At 44.5% G+C, this 20,276-nt stretch overlaps 1 protein-coding gene across 1 annotated transcript; it reads right to left on the bottom strand.

Moving 5' to 3' along the window:
- Positions 1-204: 204 nt before the first annotated feature.
- Positions 205-16,592, bottom strand: CTSZ (cathepsin Z). Its single transcript, XM_040329710.1, has 6 exons — positions 16,438-16,592; positions 9,885-10,048; positions 9,145-9,324; positions 6,134-6,284; positions 4,721-4,886; positions 205-541 (listed from the first exon to the last, which is right to left on the bottom strand). Exons 1-6 carry the CDS (start codon positions 16,572-16,574, stop codon positions 428-430), a joined length of 912 nt encoding a protein of 303 aa, XP_040185644.1. The 5' UTR covers positions 16,575-16,592; the 3' UTR covers positions 205-427.
- Between the last annotated feature and the right edge of the window lie 3,684 nt (positions 16,593-20,276).

Here is a 20,276-nt window from a genome sequence, read left to right as displayed (position 1 = left end):
AGTCCCCCCCTCAGATGTGCTTGCTTCCCATTATTTCACCAGGACAGGAAAAGTTGGGAAATTTCATTAATGGAGTTGCAGAAATAAAAACCCAGCAAAGGTTCTACAGGTAATTCTTCTGCACTCTATTGTAGACAAATATATATATATATATATATATATATATTTTTTTTAAAAGCTGGGGTTCTACCATCATTTTACGTGTGTGTGTGTGTGTGTGTGTGTGTGTGTAGTTCTGTCTTCCAGGCCCTGGTGAGGAATACATGGCACCAGTACTGCGTTCCCCACTTTTCAGTCCTATGAATGCATTTAGGAGTCCCCTTGGTAAGCAGCGTGTGCTGATTTGTCTGCATCGCTTTGATCATTTCCAGTGCGGAGGTTGCAGTGGCTGTAGCAGCTTTTTCCCATTGCGATTATACTTATTAAATTATGGAAGTATAACATCACCATAGGCACAGTCCTCCTCAATGGCCAGGTTGTAGTCTGCTCCCTTTCCTCCTTTATATGTGCTTGTTACAATACGTAGCCAGCCCATTTCCCCCTGCAAAGGGATTAAAAAAAACAGGTTAGTGAGAAATGGCTAAACTTGTGGTCAATTTATAACCAGCGTTCAAAGGGTCAGTAGAGTCACCCAAAGAAGTGTCCGGGTCTGAGCACCCAAAATGCTGCATGCAAGACCAATATGGGTGGAATATTGTATAACAGTCCACAAAACTAACAAACATGAAAAAATTACACAAAAGCATCCAGTGCTCCTCTGTCCAATGTAGACAATTATACCATGAATAAACACACTAAGACCCCTTTCACACTGAGGGCGTTTTGCAGGCGATATAGCGTTAAAAATAGCGCCTGCAAGCCACCCTAAAACAGCTGCTCCTCACACTGGAGCGGTGCGCTGGCAGGGCGTCAGAAAAGTCCTGCCAGCAGCTTCTTTAGAGCGCATGCGCTCCTGCCCATTGAAATCAATGGGCAGTGCTGCCATACCGCCGGCAATGTGGCGCATTGCGGGTGTTAACCCTTTCTCGGCTGCTAGCCGGGGGGTTAAATGCGCAGCAAATCCGACGGTAAAACAGTGACATTTTACCGCCGACGCTATGGAAGGCACCAGTGTGAAGGGTAGGGGTGTAACGGATCGTCACCGATCCGTGATCCGAACGGGCCACCCCGTTCGGATCGGCACACCACACGATCCGCGGATCGCTCCGGAGCCTCGGCCGTAGGAAAGTCCCCGGCTTCGGCCTAGCTCCGGAGCTGGCGGCCATCTTGCTCCAGCCCAGTGGAGAGCGTGTGCTTGCCAGTGACCCTTCACAGCATGGGACTGAATTCCCCTGGCTGCTCCGACAAAAGCGATGGATGTCACCGACTCACCCGTGATTACACAGTAATCTGTAAGTGTCTGGAAGGGGGAACGGCCAGCCTCTGCTCTGCAGATAAGATAATGTTAGGTGAGGGATCGGGAACAAGTGCACTGTATAGAGAGGTGAGAAACTAAGCCAGCAGTGTGTGTTCAGCTTGTTACTTCCTCTCACTCACTTTCTCCTCTCCCTAACCTGCCTGCTTGGAATGCCGTGCTGGAACAATCACACCGGGCTGTGAGGGGATCATGAGAGTCCTTAGGAGGGGTGGAGAGGGCTTAACCTGTCAGTGTGTGCTTGTACATCGCTACTGTCTGTGTGTGTGCTACACTGAGACACTTCCCCCCACTGTATACACAGCATGTCACAGTACACCGTTCCTTTGCTTCACACACTGTGTATGGCATTGACCAGGTCCCTGTTTAACCACTTCAGCCTCTGAAGATTTACCCCCCCCCCCCCCCCCCCTTCCTGACCAGAGCATTTTTTTGCGATACGGTACTGTGTCGCTCATATATTTAGGCCAATATGTACGCTGATAAATGTTTTTTGGTAAAAAAACAAATAGTTTTTTTTGTGAATAGCTGCGTTTAATGGCACCTTACATGCTTGCTAATGTGACAGAACTTCTCTGATATTAATATTTAACTTAATGTGAAAATCGGAGGTGTTCTGTCACATTAGCACGCATGTAAGGTTTGCTGCAGATTTTAAAATGTAACATGTAAACAGTCCGTCAGATTTACATATTCTGTATTTAAGCTCCGTTTTGTGTTGAAAATAACTGAATCTAAAACTCTGTTGGGTGTAACAAGTTTAGTATTTTTTTTTGCTGATCCGAAAAATGATCCGATCCGTGACTCCTGATCCGAGGATCGATCCGATCCGTGAGTTTTCTGATCCGTTACACCCCTAGTGAAGGGGGTCTATGGCATAATATTCTAGCAATAGTGGATGAATGGTAGAGGGGTGGATGATAAATGAATGAAGAGCAGGTTCACCTCCTGCAGCTCCTGTAGGATCTGATCACCTCACTGCCTTGCTTTTTCCCATAATAAAACCGTAAATTAGATGAAAATAAGTTAAATAAAATCCACAGTGTCATCCATGCAAAGCTTCCACCAGTGAATTATTAATATGCGCGATTCTCTTTAAATCCACAAGTGCAGTCCGACACAAACTCATGCTTCGCCAACCACGAGTTTGTGTCGGACTGCACTTGTGGATTTAAAGGGAATTGCACATACAAGCCTCTTAAGAATTCACTGGTGGAAATTTTGCACGGAGGACACTGACTTTGATTTAATTTATTTTCATCTAATTCCTGGTATTATTGTAGACCATCATATGATATTACACCCATGATGCTCTTAATTTGGTTTTACTGCCAGCATTATTTTATTTCTTAAGAGCATCATGATCCTGGTGCTTGGCACCTGGAGGAAGTGGAGCAGATTTAGAAGTGGCAGATATAGGACATAAGTAATGTCATATCCCAGCTCTCCTCTTACTGGCCGCCCTCTTGTCTTTCCAGGAGTCTTTGCTGGCGTGTGCCCAGACTTGAAAGGGCACAGGCGTAACGCTAGGGAAGCCTGGCATTTGATCTGCCAGGCTTCCATATTGTCCATGCGTCTGTGTGCCCCCTGAGGTGAAAGGCCCATAAAAGCCCTGCATCGGCGTGCCCTGGGGTGAGGTGGTAGAGCATAGCCCTATAAATACAACACTACAGAAACCAAATACCAGGCTTCTGTTGGGACTGACTGCCCATTATTAATTCTGGCACATGGCGCAGACTGTGCGTGTGGAATGCAGGACTGGTCAGGGGAAATCTCTCCCCATCGGCCCATTGCTTTCCATGAGTAGGGTTAGCCGATTCTCAGAGGTCACAACCTAAGGACAGTCCTGCTGGTATTGACTCTTTAGCTTGGAGCCGACAAGCAGCTATTAGCAGAGATCTGCTCTGAGTGTGAGCGTGCCAGCACATCAGTGAGCCCCGGCAGCAAAAGATGGAGCAGTTGAGGGGCGGTAAAAGCACAACTCAACTACATCAATTTACCACCCCAAATCACAAACAAGCACTGATGACTATACTTACTGCAATAGCACATAAAATGATGGAAGAAGAAAACTAGCGAGTTACAGAAGAATTAAACACTGCAAAAATATAAATCTATACACACATGATCATTTAAAATCTCATCAATGTTTAACAGGGTGATGCCATTTCAAAATACATTTTCATTAAAAAAGGAGGGGATCTTGGTGACGCTGTCAAAAGTCCTTGATTGGTTCCAGTTTTAGGGTGACAATGCAATGTCACGGTGGGACATTAAAGGGGTTATAAAAGGTACAATTTATTTTTTCCCTAAATAGCTTCCTTTCCCTTAGTGCAGTCCTCCTTCACTTACCTCATCCTTCCATTTTGCTTTTAAATGTCCTTATTTCTTCTGAGAAATCCTCACTTCCTGTTCTTCTGTCTGTAACTCCACACAGTAATGCAAGGCTTTCTCCCTGGTGTGGAGTGTCATGCTTGCCCCCTCCCTTGGACTACAGGAGAGTCGGGACACTCCCTACATTGCAGATAGAGAAAGGAGCTGTGTGTTAGTGGGCATCCTGACTCTCCTGTAGTCCAAGGGAGGGGGCGAGCACGACACTCCACACCAGGGAGAAAGCCTCGCATTACTGTGTGGAGTTACAGACAGAAGAACAGGAAGTGAGGATTTCTCAGAAGAAATAAGGACATTTAAAAGCAAAATGGAAGGATGAGGTAAGTGAAGGAGGACTGCACTAAGATAAAGGAAGCCATTTAGGGGGAAAAAAAAAATGTACCTTTACAACCCCTTTAATAACACGATCATTTGATATTATTCAATCGAATGTTGCAGATAAAGTGACTTTTGAAATGATTTTGACAAATTAAAGCTTGTATGAGATTTTGCACTGAATTTGCATCTTATATTTTTCATATTTCTATTGCCGATTTCAAAACTTTCTGACTCTCCAGCTGGAATAAGCATGCAACAAGTGAAATCTAAATACTTCATCTGTACAATGCTACCGGGTCAGTGGCTCTGAAAGTATTGAAGCCAAGAATAGGTCCGTATAACATCTAGCACAGGGGTCTCAAACTGGCGGCCATTCAGCTGTTGCGGAATTACAAATCCCACAAGGCATTGCAAGGCTGACGGTTCCAAGCATAACTCCCTCAGGCAGAGGCATGGTGGGACTTGTAGTTCGGCAACAGCTGGAGGGGCCACTAGTTTGAGACCCCTGATCTAGCAGAACAGCCAATATCCAGTATTTCCCTTAGCACAGGTTTCCTGCTCCCCCTCGCAGAGTATAGAGATGAAGAGATTGCTCACCCAAGGTTCTCCCCAGGAGTTGCGGACAATCCAGTATTCCACGCCGCTCTCATCCACACCCCAGCCGGCCACAGACACTATGTGATTCACCATGGGACTGAGCTGGTACTCGGCATACAGGCCCCCAGTGTAGGCATCTAGTTTTTCTGTAGCCATTATACCACAGCTGGAAAATACAAATATAAAACATCACTTATTTTACATACAACAGTTGACACATTTATTCATTGAAGCAAATGTGATTTCACTGAGCCTCACTTATCAAGGCACCTGAAATAAGAACTGTCCATTGGCCACAGTAATCCATACAACGATAACTGGCTTCATTAATATGGGAACACAAGGATTATGTAATGGAGCAATCATCCCAAAGCCCAATCAGATAGAAGTATACTAAAGCCTGGTCATTGAAAGATTAAGGTTGATTGGTTTTTGTGGGTCACTGCCCTCCGCTTCCTGTGTCCATTACATTAGCTGCACCTCCAATTCTTCTCATAATGGGGAATGCAGATGGTTTGATACACATAGGCAGGAGAATGTACAGTAAGGGTCCTTTCACACGGAGGGGACCGTTTTTGTGTCCGCCCCGTGTGTGTCCGTCGGCTCAGCGGAGATCATCCGTAATCCCCGCTGAGCTGTCGGCGGACAGGGCGGTCCCCGCACACTGTGCAGAGACCGCCCTGTCTTTCCCCTGCTCTCCCCTATGGGGAATCGGATGAATACAGACCGTGTGTCCGTATTCATCCGATCCGTTCCGCCGGACGAAAGAAAAATAGGGTTTTCTTCCGTCCGAAAAACCGGATCTTTACGGACGCGGATCTTTGCGGACGCTAGCGGATGCATCATCCGCCAACGTCTGCAATCCCATAGGGATGCATTACAAGTCCGTAAACGGACTTGTAAAAAACGGACGAATGGTCCGCACATGTGAAAGGGGCCTTGGTGAGAAAAAAAAAAGTGGAGATCAGATCACAAACCCCAGTCTTTTTCCACGTTCAGATTAGAAAAACTACAGTTGAACGTCACCAATTATACCTGACAGCAGAGAGGTCTGAATAGTGGTGTCACCCTCTACCTATGCAGCGTGTGGAAGTGGTGTATGAACCATCAAATAATATATTACAAATATTTTGCTAAGAAAACAGTTTATGTATTTCAAAGATTGTTTGATGTATGGGGAGGTCTTCTTTCAGATGTGATGGAGGTTATACACCATGGATGAGGAAGACATATTCTTATTTCCCAGAGAAACAAACCACCTCAGGCGGAAAAGAGTATGGCTGCTCAGGCAACAAGAACAGACCTTGCTCATAAGGACTCTGCATTAATGGGGTCACAACAACTCATAATAATGAGACCCCCCCCCAGCTTTCATGTAACCAATTTTTTATTTGGTTTCAGGGGTCTGGTTACCTGATTGGTCCATTCTTATAGATCTCAGCCATCATCTTCTCTCTCCCACTGACAGAGCCGTAATCTCCGACCTTCCACAGCGTGTAGTTAGAGAGGGTGAAGCACTTCCCAAACGTCACGCAGGTACCACACTGGTTGAATTTGTTGCAGTCTGTAATTTCAGAACATTTACATATTAAAAAGTGTCTATACACAAACTATACATTTTTCAGTTCATGATGCACGATTCTCATTTTGCTGCATCCCATTATGAGTCTCAGGAATGTCTCCTTAGGGGTTTGAAATGATGCCTTCTCCATGTACTGTATAACCTACATAGACACACTTATACCAGCGTCCTTTGGGGCCGATCACACCAGAGACTTTTTATGAGCTACAAATCTAATTATCCGTGTTTGTAGCTGGAGACAAGATCCATCTATACAAGTGAAAAAGACTGGTGTACGACGGACACCCAGGGATGACACCCAGAGCAGCCACTTGATGTGGATTTCTGTATCTAGTTCACAACACTACATCCTTCGATCAACACTAAAACTGTAAGGACCGAATCTGTAGCGGCTATTAAATCACTCATGTGACATGGATCTTACACCATGGGAACTCGACCAGCAATATGTGAACAGTGGGAACTACACACAGGTTCACTTGGTACGTTAGACTTTTCATAACAGTATAGTAGGGATGGGCTCTGGCGTGTTCGGATCATACCCGCCAAGAAGCCGTCACTGCACCCCGCCAACCATGGGCAGTGAGGCATTTCCTGGACTGCAGCTGCACACCCCACCTATGATTGGCGGTGTGCAGCGATGGCTTCCTGGTGAGTACAATCCAAACACATCTAAGCCCATCATTATAGTATAGCCGTTGGCAGATAATAAATCATGTCTGACACAGACTTCTGTGTTTTAGTTGTTTTAATGCATAAAAGGATTGTTTGGAAAAATGGATCCACAGTGGGTTGTGAAATTACAGCTGCCAATTAGTGGAAGTACTTGGTGATCTGCCTTAGAAAATAGGGAACAAAGCATAATAAAACTGAGAAGTGCTGATCTTCACTATATCAAAGTTGTGTTTGGTTCTATTGCAGCGCCTGAGAATATCACATAATGTATATCCAGGCTGAATGCATATCACCTATTCTTTGTATGGGATACCATTATAGATATAGAAGCAATAGACGTGATTTCATCTATACTGTCACTTGATGCAACCATCATATATGTTTTAATAAAAAGGAATTGTAAACCCTCAGGGTTTTTCACCTTAATGCATTCTATGCATTAAATCCTACCTTTTTCTTTCCATCTATTAAATCTTCTGCCCTTATTGTTTTAACTTTGGACAGTAATTTTTTTTCTGCCAGTAAATACCTTATACTTCCTGTTTCTTGTCTGGTCATTAGCCTAGGCTTATGACATCATGCACCGCTCTCTCTAACTCTCCTGAGAGAAAGGAAGGGAGGAGTCATAAGGGGGGCCAATGATAGCTGCAGGGCTGGAGGTGTGCCTCTGTGTAGATCCAGGAAATGAACAGGCAGCAGCTTCAGCTGCCCACAGTTAAAATGGATGCAGACAGACTCGGTGGGGGGAGATTTCTGCAGAATGTTTGACAAGGAATCGCAGTATATATAAAATAATATGCAAAGTGATTGGAGGGAAGATTCAGAATGGCAAAGATGTTTTTATTACAAATTATGTGAGCAGACCGCAGTTCCTCTTTGTTCTGGGTTTTCTCTGCATCCAATTCGCAATAGCACAAGATTTTGACTGGCTCTCTATGGGGCTGGTTCACATATTTCCGCTGCAAATTTGCACAGGAGCCCTGTGCGTCTTTTATGCAGATTCAGGTCCGAATTCAGACAAAAACTCGGGCTAAAATGGTGAACCAGGACGCGCTGTGAGCCGCATGCGGTGATAGTGTGAACCCAGCCTCAAGGTACAAAACCTTCTGTGCTGCAACTGCCCCTCCAGAGCCCCCCTTTTTCTTACCTGAACCTGATCGTTCCAGTGACGAGCACAGTGGCTCCAGCCGCTTTCTTGGGTCCTCATTGGATCGATTGATAGCCGCCGGAGCCATTGGCTCCTGCTGCTGTCAATCACATCTAGTGAAATGGGAGCCGGGGGGGGGGGGGGGGGGCAGGGCCGGGCCAAGTCCTGCTGTCTGTGTCAATGGCCGCAGCAGCAGGACTCAGGAGCGCACCCGTATGGAAAGCATCTCTCCGTGGGGGCACTCGAAGAGGAGAAGCCAGAAGCACCGCCGGGGGACTCCAGAAAAGGAGGATCAGGGCCACTCTGTGCAAAACCCTTGCACATAGCAGGCAAGTATAACTTTTTTTTTTAATTAAAAAATAAAAATAAAAACACCTCATTGCATACAATGCCTGCTTAGTAGACTCCCCTTGCTCCTCAGGAATACCATCTCTATTCTGGATGCTATAAAACAATAGCATTGACCTGCTGTTCAGTACAGAACAGTTTCTCATTGTCTGCAAACAGCAGCTCACTGAGATCTTTCACAGATGACTGCACAGACAAGTTAATTGGGGGCAGATACACACACACACACCCACGTGCCAAGTGGGGTGACCACAAAAATGGTAATAAGGAAAGATAATAAAAAAATGTAAAGCACAGATTAACACGCAAACCCTCACGTGGATGGATCCAGACACACTCACACGATAAGTAGGGCAAACACAAACATGTACTAAATTGGGAGCAGTTGTGCCCAAGTTAGAAGCAGTGTACCCAAGTGCAAACTGGGGATAAGCATGGAAAAATAACAAGAAAAAGAAAGCGAAAAGAAGAAGAAAAAAAAAAAAAGAGAAGGTAGGGGACACACAATGCATTAAGCCAGCGTCACAGCAGACACTAAGCACCCAATCAGGTCTCTCCTATTGTTCATCCATTCTGTGGACTAGGAACATGGCTGCTTTGGGGCAACAGACGGGTACATACAAGGCCTATTGTTTTCCAGCTTATTAGCTACTGATGTCCCCCTTCTCTTACCTTGGTCCTTGGCCTGGTAATTGTTGCAGGTTTCATCAGGTATACCATGGCTATTTGCATATTGCCAGACCCCTCCATGGTCTCCACCCTCACAAGATCCTGACTCGCCGCAGTCAATCACATTCTGTACAGACAGGTAGGCAGATGGCCAGGCCCCTTTCCTCTTGATGTTTAAGCGATCTGCAGGGGGGGTTATGAACAGTCATGTTAGAGAAACAGAAAAAAAAATATCACTTGAAATATTAGGAGCAGAAAGCGGGATCCAATTTTATTGTATTACTACTAATGCTGGAATATTTTTTCTAAATTCATTAAAGCCCAAACAGCACATTTTTTTTATTTTAAAATGCTGGGTGCAGCCAGAAAGGGGCGATTTTTATTTCTACAGCTGCTGGAGGTTTTCAAACTCCTGATTAAGAGATAAAAAGTGGAGGCACTCAGTAGGTGTCAGTAATGCATATAAGGGGCATTTCCCTGTGTGAAGCCCCCCTTTTCTGCCTTTCTAAATATGTGTTTTGGACAAACAAAAAATGTCATACGTTTTACACATTTCCGAGAATAGTTTTATTCTCCTCATGACCTACGGTATTCAGTGGGTCAGTATTGCCTAAAGTGCAGTGTCTAATGAAATACAACCCTATGCACCACTGAACCTCCTTCTGTCCCTGAGGGTTTTCATAAAATGTAAAGACTTTTTAAGTATGGTAAGTATTGCTGGATGTAAGGGGAGTATAACCAACCTGCCATGGCGCTGGTACTCCCATGTGCCCAACATGATCCGCAGTACTGAGGGATGTGCTGGTTTCGTGTAGTGCTGACGAAGTTGAAGCCCTTGACATTACGCCAGTCCCAAGCATTTGGCAGACTATTTATAGAGAGGTATTCGTGTGGCCTTGGGTATGTCCTAAAATATATAAATTTTATTATTATACAGGATTTATATAGTGCCAACAGCGTGCACAGCGCTTTACAACATTATGGCAGACAGTACAGTTACAATACATTTTAATACAGAAGGAATCAGAGGGCCCTGCTCCTTGGAGCTTACAATCTAGGACAGGGGTGCCCAACCGCTGGCCACATGTGGCCCGCGGTGCCCTCCGATGTGGCCCGCCATGTCTTGCTCTGAGATGGCGGGTCGGGAAGCCCACCATCTCCGAGCATTAGTGCGAAGAACAGATTCATGTGCAGCGGCGGGGCCGGCCCATCAGTGATCGCGGCGGGGCTGGCCCATTAGTGATCGCGGCCAGCCTGGAATCCCACCTCCACCGCATTGTGTCGATAAAGTGGCCCTCGCTCCTCAAAAGGTTGGGCGCCCCTGATCTAGGATATAATTAAACATAGGTCATATTAAAAGCGTCATTGCACCCATAAAATATACCAGTTTTAGGGGATGTTGAACCACTAAATGCCCTCCCAAGGTTCCAAGATCTCTTTGATACCCCGATTGAAAAGCCATTTGGGTTCCCAGCTACCCCCACCTACTGCTCCATTTACAAAAGGGATTCACATTCTCACAAGTGAGTCGTAATGGAAACGATCAACCAGATACATCAGCAGACATAAAACTCAGAACACCCATCAGAAAAGAGTCACACCCTGGGACAAGGCCCTATAGAAAAAGAAATGACTGAAAACCTGCCTAATCTGGAGACTCAAAGAGTCACAGGCCTAAAGCTGCTTCTGAATACCCAGATTGCATCATGCATCGGGATCCATGGAACAACAGTCAGAAGATCTAACCCAGGGATCCTCAAACTACGGCCCTCCAGCTGTTGCGGAACTACACATCCCATGAGGCATTGTAAAACTCTGACATTCACAGACATGACTAGGCATGATGGGAATTGTAGTTCCTGAACTACTGGAGGGCCATAGTTTAAAGACCCCAGATCTAACTGGATAGCAAAGAATATTTGGCTGAGGACATTTTTTTCCATCTCTCAAGCAAACAAGAGAGAAAATACCTAGATCCCAGAGCAAGATCCGTGTTGTTAAAGGATCCTGCACAAGGAAACTAGCTTGTTCAGCATGATGGCTCAGCATACCACAGAGCCTCCTCCCGCAACTGGGGTTGCCTCATCATCCCTTTAATCCAGGGCACACATTATACAGGTTCTGTGGCTGATTAAGGTGGTAATTAAATTCACTTGGTGCCTAAATCAGCCTCAGAACCTGTGTAATTCCTACGTGTCCTGTATTAAAGGGATGATGTGGCATCCAGAAGTAGACAGTTGTTAAAAACTGAGCTTCCAAAAGACAGGGGTAGAGTACAAGGTAGCGTTCGATTCAGGACTCGAGCTTTCTTCCTTGCCACAACAAGATCTCCAGTTCCTCCTCAATGGTGGAGAAAATTCAGCATTGTAATGAAGTCCAATGGGATCTGTAACCAGAGACCAGTTCCGGAGAATGATCCTACAGGTTAGAATTAACCAACTTTCCTGTAGCTGGATGAGCTACTTCTGGAACAGCAGAGAATAGATATGACCGTGCACCGACCTAGCGCATCACCATAAAAAATGTATTTAAACGATAAAAGCAACAAACTTTATACTCGCAAACGCATGACAAGTAAAGGCATGTCATAATAAATAAGAGCATTGCCTCCAGGTCCGCTATAATCAACCAATGATATGGGAAGACCAAAGTCTAGTCTGTATTGGCTGACGCATTTCAAGGGAGAACCCTCTTCATCAGAGCCTGATGCGTTTGTGAGTATAAATGTTTGTTGCTTTTATCTTTAAAACACATTTTATTATGGTTCTGGGCTTTGTGAAGAATTGATACCGTACATCCAGTGTACATACAGCTCCGAGCATGCCACTTGAGCGCAGGAGAACAGCTTTTGGATTACATAGCCTGAGAACGGGCCAGGGTAAGGGAAGCATCTTAAAGAAAGCTTACCTCATGAACCTTTTGCAACAGCTGAGAAGCAGGGCACTCCCTCACCAATAGACAAGGTCATGAGGGTGTGGAAGCTGGTGATGTTTCCGCTACAGAACCAAGTGGGTACAAACAGCTTGTATTCAATTAGAAGAGGCCCACGTGATTGGATGATACTATATACAGCCAGATCTTGAAGAGGTTAGGACCGTCAGGAAAATGTTCACTAAAACCCACATCGATCGTCACAGGAGGTCTTTTCGGTGTCCCACAATGTGGATGCCATGAAAGGCACTGGGACAAAACACTGGGGCCATAAATTTGGAAAGGGCTTGAGATACTGTGGGGAGATGAAATGGGATTTTTCCCATTCTTTAACCGCTCAACAGAATAAAGTCACCGTCAGAATACGGTAAAGGGTAGGGCATGTCGGCAAGAATTAGGGTTTTAAAGAGGGATTCGAATTATTGTGGGCTTGTAAAATCTTTGAAAGATAGCCTGTTAAGTTGGGTCACTTGAAAACCCACAGTGGGTGAAACCACTGCTTGGCACAATCTTTCCCACATGAAACAAGCTCAGTAGATGCTCAAGGGCTGTGTAGGACCTATCTGGGTTTTTCCAAACCCCCAGAGAAGAATTCCTCAAAAAGCAGATGTAATGGAGCAGTCTTTACAGCTGTAGGGGCTCTAAAAGACCCAAGACTGGAGATAACAGGTTTATACTCTAAGCCCCCCCGTACACACGATCGAAATTTGCATTGGGATAAACGCTGATTTTTCTGATGGAATTCCGCTCAAGCTGTCTTGCGTATAGACTGTCACACCAAATTCCGACCGTCCAAAATGCGGTGACGTACAACACTACGATGAGCATGCGTCGGCTTGATTCTGAGCATGCATGCTTTTTCCTTCGTCGGAGTTCCATACAGACAAACGGAATTTCCGTGTTTTTTTTTTTTTTCATATGAAAATAAATTCTGAGAACATGTTCTCTTTCGAAGTCCATCGGAATTTCCGATGGGGCACGCACACGGTCGGAAGCTTAGATGAAAAAATTCCGTCTGACTTTTTCCATCGGAAATTCCGATCATGTGTACAAGGCAATTTGCGGGTTAGTACATACCCTGCGTCAATAAGAAACCAACATGGTTCCTTTTAAATATGAGTCAATAGCAGAAGACTGATTCTTCAAAAGATGGACTCTACGGTGCAAGACTGAGGTAAGCCAGAATCCGTCTCAGAGATGGTCACGGTTACCGGGATGCCAGCTGTCTCTAGGGCTGCTGAAAGAACAGCAACACAGTCTGCTGAGGACCTGGAAAGAACGCTGCAACCAACTTGTTCCCATACTGGGGTCTTTAAAGCACCTGATATGGAGCTCCCTGGACATGGCTCATTTCCAGGCTAGCCTTAGAACATCCAGTCCAGTGGCATGCAGATATGACACTCTTCTAATGCAGCAGAATCTATATTATGCCTGAAAAAAGTCGTAAGGAGGTCTGGAATGGGGTCGGGGTTCGGGATGAGTGACAACCAAAAGGGGTTAAGCTTCCAAAGGGTGTTACCCCTGCATGCTCCAAATCTAATATCTATCGAGAGCGGGGAGTGATCCGAAACCTGTCTGGGATGATATTGTGAGGAATCCAACAATGGTAGGAGTTAGCAGATATGACACTCTTAAGCTAAGTCGAGGAATGGCTGACTTGGTTACTTGTTGCTGTGGAGACCAAGGATCTTGATTGAAGGGAGCGAGAGTGAAGTAATAATCCCTGTCAGTTTCTTTTTTCCACCTGTGGCCCATTGGGGAGATTACTACTGCTGCATGTAGTGACCCTCTCTTGCGCTCTCCCAAGATGGACTATGAACTATGGGAAGTGTACTGTGCATACAAGTAGTGCACATTACCACAACTATGGAGCACTTATAATTCCAAATAAAATGAAGTGAGGGGGGGAAAGCAGAGGTTTAGAAACTCACAGAGGACCTTATAAAGGAAGCAAAAAAACACAGTAAGAAATTATTTAAAAAATAGAATATACGGGGCCACTGTAGAGTGGTTGTATATGGATTTTTTTTGGGGGGGGGGGAATAAGGATATAAAAGATTTTTTTTACTTTTAATGCTAAAAACCTCATAATTTGAAAAGACTGAAAGTGAAAAAACAGCCGCCTGTTCCAGGTGGTCACCCCAATGTTCATAATGTGGCCACCTATTTGGCCCATACTCAGGAAGCAGCTGGTCTGGTGTGTCACGGGATGTTCTCTCACCTCCAGAATTTCCCGATACCGTTCCAAGTACCCTGGAAGGCAGGCTGCCAATAACACAACGAAAGGGGCGGGGGAATTACACAATTGTATTTAAGTGTATTTCCTTGTACAAATATCTAGGACAAGCATTTTACTCAAACAATAACTGTGAAAAAAAATAACCCAGAGATGACCACTTTGTCTTTGGTTACACGAGCTGCGCTGTTGAGTTTAGAAGAACTACAGGCTCCAGCAGCCTCAAAATAAAGGACGATGGTGTATTTCCACTACACATAAGTGGTAAATCAGAGGCTTGGACTAAATCTTTTACCCAAAACCCCTCATTTTACTATTAAACAACAAAAACTCGTATTAGTAAAGTTGTAGCAAAACTTTTTTGCAAACTTTTAACTGTCTTTTTTGCAGATTCTAAGATAGGCTATTCACCACCTGACATGTTTAAACAGGTAAACTCTGGTATGTAAAAAATCTACTCAATTATGTATTCTTAGCTCAAAAAGTACAATTACTCTTGGCTTTTTTTTTTGCTATTGTGATCCAACTTCCTGTTAGAGGGTGGCTATGTTTGTTCTCCATGGTCTCTCTGTGTGTAGCAATGTAGTGACCCTCTCTTGCTTCCTCCCAAGATGGACTATGGACTATGGGAAGTATACTGTGCACATGACCACAACAAAGGTGCACTTCTTATTCAAAAACTGAAGTGAGGGGGGGGAGGTTCAGGAGTTCGGGAGGACGTTACAAGAAAAACATTTAAAAAATAAATAAAAAAAACACTAAGAAACACACAGTAAAAAATAGAATATACAGGGCTCTACATACTCTGGAGCGGTTTTATATGGAATGTTTGGGAGAATAAGGATATTGTTCAGTGTCACTTCAACAAGGCAGTCCAATTAAAGAGTAATAATTTACTCCTAGGAGGAGCCCAGTGGGCTGAATCACATGCTAGCTTGTTTTTGTTCTTGCAACATCAGCAATACCATCACTTCCTTCCTATTTCTAGCTCTGTCCCTACTGTTTTTGGAACGCACCTTACAGTTTTCCCTTTCCTCCTTTTGGGAATTTTTTTTTAAATAAATAAAAATTAATAAATAAAATTAAATAAATAAATAAAAATAATAATAATACTAATAATAAATATAAAAAAAATCTATATACATGCATAATGTAAAAAAAATGAACTCTTGGGAAAACGTTGTTTCCTATGGAGTAGGGCTCTGTACCATTATAAGGTCCTACACGCTAAAAAAAACAAACAAACATTTACAACCATTTTTTCATTTATGGATCTGAATGCAGCTGCATGGTTTTCAATAGAGACATTCAGGTGGTAAACATGCATTGCATTCATATCCCTATCTTTATTTTTAAAGCCAAAAACTCCACACAGTGAAAAAAAAATTAAAAAAAGTGTACACCAAAAAGTGAGACACAAAAAGTGCACAGGATGTACATATGGTTCTTCTCCGAAAAGAAGGGACCTTTGCCCTGATCCCCGGGGTGTTGGGCTCCAGATGGGGACTTGGGGACTTTCCAATGATCCATCTGGCCGAAAACCAGATGGACCCCGTTCTCTGGGAGGTCTACCGAAACAGACCACCCCAAGTATTAGGTGGGGCTCCCCTATCACAGAATCCACAAATGTGTATATGTTAGGACATATGTATGTATGCCATAGAGCAGGCATATGCAATTCGCGGACCTCCAGCTGTTCCAAAACTACAAATCCCATCATGCCTCTGCCTTGGGGTGTCATGCTTGTTGCTGTCAGAGTCTTGCTATGCCTCATGGGACTTGTAGTTCTGCAACAGCTGGAGGTCCGCTAATTGCTTATCCCTGCCATAGGGGGTGAACGGAGCCTCTTAAGGTGGCAGGTTTCACCTTCACAGTGAGCTTTAAGATTAATTACAGATGGCAGGAGGGGACAACGTTTAGAGACATGACCGAGACATCCAGTAAATCTGATACCAGCTTGTGTGGAAAAGTCATTATTTTTATATAGCACTTTACAAAATAAAGAGACAATGCAGTTACAATACAATAGGTAGGTTAGAAGCATTATAGCTCCTTTGGGTGGTGCTTCCAGTGATCAATACATGAATAAATACTTATCTGTTATAAGAATAATAAATAGTAATACTCACTTCTGCCCGAAGTCTCCTCTAGCTATAGGCTTGTAGCAGCTCTGCCCCGGCTGGTAGTAGAGCCCTGCCTGGACCCAGGAGACCAGGGCGAGGAGTAGAAGCCGGCTGTACATGGTGCAGGTCAGACACAATCTCATGTGATTTGCAGGAAGAGGGCTGAATATGACACACATAGACCTTCCCTCCTCTGCTGACTCACTCCCACCTTGTTTTTTTTAAAAGCCTTAAAGGGACAGCACAGCAGGAGATAACAAACGCTGAAGCCTGTCCGGCATGTTACACAATGGAATTGCTGTTAGACAAAATAAGCGCATGGAGAGCCCACAGTTCCCCGTCACTCTGCCCAGCCCATGCTTGTTTACAGTCATAGGCATCCTTTAGTAAACAAAAATTATTTGCAGTGTTTGTATGTGGAAACCCCTCCCAATGATTGAGTTCAGGCGTTTCCAGTGAATAGTACATCATACAAAAGACACTGTAGAGCAGGGATCTTGAAACTACGGCCCTCCAGCTGTTACAAAACTACAAGTCCCATGAGGCATTGCAAGGCTGACGGGGTTACAAGTAGGGTTGCCACCTTTTCTTCAAGCCAAACCCGAACACTTCAGAGTCGCACAGCAATTATTTTTCATAGTATGCATAAACTATGCATAGATGTTGCTATTAAAGCGGAGTTCCGGCCACAATTTCACTTTTTAAATATAAATACCCCTGTAATACACAAGCTTAATGTATTCTAGTAAAGTTAGTCTGTAAACTAAGGTCCGTTTTGTTAGGTTGTTACAGCATTTAGACACTTTATAAAATAGAAATTGACTGGGGCCATCTTAAGTGTGGGCATCATGAAGCCAGACTGTATGACTTCCTGGATTTCAACCTTGCAGATCTCGCACATGCTCAGTGCTGCACAATCAGTGTAATAGGTTTCAGATCAGGTTTCAGCACCTGTACTGTCCAAGTCACATGATTCTTTGAGACTGGGGAGTGCACAGACTCCTGGAAAGTTATACCCACTACATTCCCAGGAGTCTGTGCGGTGTAGGTTAGGAAGCTTAAGCACCTAGGTGCAGGAAGAGGGAAGATTAACTATTCTGCCTAGCAACAACACTTTGAAGGCTTCTAAAAAAAAAATTCTTAAAGGACTAATGATTTTTTTTTAAAACTACTGATGTAATGTTATATTTATGGGTGGAACTCCACTTTAAATACAATTTCTAATCATATGAAGATAAATCACACAAGCCATCTGAGTCCACAGAGTTCCCCCTTTACAACTGAGTCCACAGAGTTCCCCCTTTACAACTGAGTCCACAGAGTTCCCCCTTTACAACTGAGTCCACAGAGTTCCCCCTTTACAACTGAGTCCACAGAGTTCCCCCTTTACAACTGAGTCCACAGAGTTCCCCCTTACTGTAAAGGGGCACTCTGATGCAAGGGAGAACTCTGGGCACTCTGATGCAAGGGAGAACTCTGGGCACTCTGATGCAAGGGATGCTCAGGTGTACGGCAAGGACTCTGATGTAAGTGGGAGCACTGTGGTCTCTGGTGTAAAGGGGAGCTCTGATGTAATGGGTGCTCTAAGAACCCTGATTTACCTTACTTAGAGGAAGGGAAGAGACTTAGTCCAGTCTGAATAATGTGTCCGGGTCTCAGACAGTCTGAAACCTGGACGCATGAGTCCAAACCCGAACTGTCCGGGTGAATCGCGAACAGATGGCAACCCTAGTTACAAGCATGACAGGACTTTTTCGCAACAGCTAGAGGGCCACCAGTTTGAGAGAGAGAGAGAGAGAGAGAGAGAGAGAGAGAGAGAGAGAGAGAGAGAGAGAGAGAGAGAGAGAGAGAGAGAGAGAGAGAGAGAGAGAGAGAGAGAGAGAGAGAGAGAGAGAGAGAGAGAGAGAGAGAGAGAGAGAGAGAGAGAGAGAGAGAGAGAGAGAGAGAGAGAGAGAGAGAGAGTTGTGTTAACAATAAAAAAACAAAAATTAGCATGAATGTGAATCAACGTTAAGCTGAAAGGTTTCCCACTGTTCATATAAAATATAAAATCACACTATAAAAGTCCAAAAACGTCAAATCCAAAATCATCCACTGTGAAGTGAAATAAAAGCTTGTCAAACAAATAAAGATATTTCCAAGCTCAAACTGACCAACCAGCCAGCGACCAACCAAATTGACCTGTCTAACAATATGCATTAAGAACAGGGGTTTAGTCGGCACACATTTGAAAATACATGCGTAAGCTACAGGTCCCCTCAAGGCACTCTGTTTTCTGTAGTCCCTAACCCTGACTGCTGGGTCTCCACTAGGGATGAACCGAACAACCCCCTGTTCGGTTCGCACCAGAACCTGCGAACACACCAAACGTTCGTGTGAACTTTAGAACCCTATTAAAGTCTATGGGACTCGAACATTTGAAATCTAAAGTGCTAATTTTAAAGGCTAATATGCATACCACAGCGTAAATGACACATAAAAATGTTGTCACATGACAGTGTAAAATGTAGGTTGTGTGGAGCGTTAGACAAAAGATTAGCTTGGTAAGGGTTTTAATTCCTAGTGTCCCCCCACTAGAGAAATTTACTGATATTCCTGCTCTTAAAGGGGTTGTAAACCCTTGTGTTTTTTTTACCTTCATGCATCCTATGCATGAAGGTGAAAAAACTTCTGGCAGTGGCTGGCCCCCCATTTTACTTACCTGAGCCCTGTATTTTCCTCAGCAGAAACACACTGTCCCTCTCTGGACGGGGTCCCGGCTCTTGATTGGATAGATTGATAGCAGCGCAGCCATTGGCTCCCGTGATAGCGCTTCTCCTAGGGGGTTATGCGATACAGGGAAAAGCTGCGAGAGCTGCAGAGGGACCCCAGAAGAGGAGGATCAGGACCACTCTGTGCTAAACGAGCTGCACAGTGGAGGCAAGCATGACATGTTTGTTATTTTTTTTAATACACATAAATACACTCACTGGCCACTTTAAGAAGTACACCTGTTCGATTGCATGATAACACGAATTGCTAATCAACCAATCACATGGCAGCAACTTGATGCATTTAGGCATCTAGACGTGGTGATGACGGCTTACTGAAATTCAAACCGAGCATCAGAATGGGAAGAAAGGGGATTTATGTCACTTTAAACATGGCCTGGTTGTTGGTGCCAGACAGGCTGGTCTGAGTATTTCAAAAACGGCTGATTTACTGGGATTTTCACACACAATCATCTCTCGGGTTTACAGAGAATGGTCCAAAAAAGAGAAAATATGTAGTGAGCGGAGGTTGTGTGGAAGAAAATGCTTTGTTGATGTCAGAGGAGAATGGGCAGAGATGATAGAAAGGCAACGGTAACTAAAATAACCACTAATTTTACAACCAAGGTACCATTCTCTGAACGCACAACATATCAAACCTTGAAACAGATGGGCAACTGCAGCAGAAGACCACACCAGGTGCCACTCCTGCCAGCTAAGAACAGGAAACTGAGGCTACAAATTGCACAGGCTCACCAAAATTGGACAATAGAAGATTGGAAAAACGTTGCCTGGTCTGATGAGTCTCAATTTCAGCAGTGACATTCAGATGGTCGGGTTAGAATTTGGTGTAAACATGAAAGCATGGATCCATCCTGTCTGTCTTGTATCAACGGTTCAGGCTGGTGGTGGTGGTGTAATGGTGTGGGGGATATTCTCTTGCCACACTTTGGGCCCCTTCATACCAATTAACCACTTCCCGACCGCCGCATGTATATATACACGTCGGCAGAATGGCACGTACAGGCACATTGGCGTACCTGTACGTCCCTGCCTAGACGTGGGTCCGATCGGGACCCCCCCCCCCCCCCCCCG

This window comes from Rana temporaria, chromosome 12, assembly GCF_905171775.1.
Source record: "Rana temporaria chromosome 12, aRanTem1.1, whole genome shotgun sequence".
Lineage (NCBI taxonomy): Eukaryota > Metazoa > Chordata > Amphibia > Anura > Ranidae > Rana > Rana temporaria.
The sequence above is the reverse complement of the archived record's forward strand: the minus strand, read 5'-3'. Positions and strand labels throughout refer to the sequence as shown.

Coding starts and splice junctions, on each gene's coding strand:
- CTSZ (XM_040329710.1), bottom strand. CDS start 16,574: ATGAGATTGTGTCTGACCTGCACCATGTACAGCCGGCTTCTACTCCTC. Junction 9,325..9,884: donor GAGTACCAGCGCCATGGCAG/GTTGGTTATACT, acceptor CCCCCCCTGCAG/ATCGCTTAAACATCAAGAGG. Junction 4,887..6,133: donor TATAAGAATGGACCAATCAG/GTAACCAGACCC, acceptor TGTATTTTCCAG/CTGTGGTATAATGGCTACAG.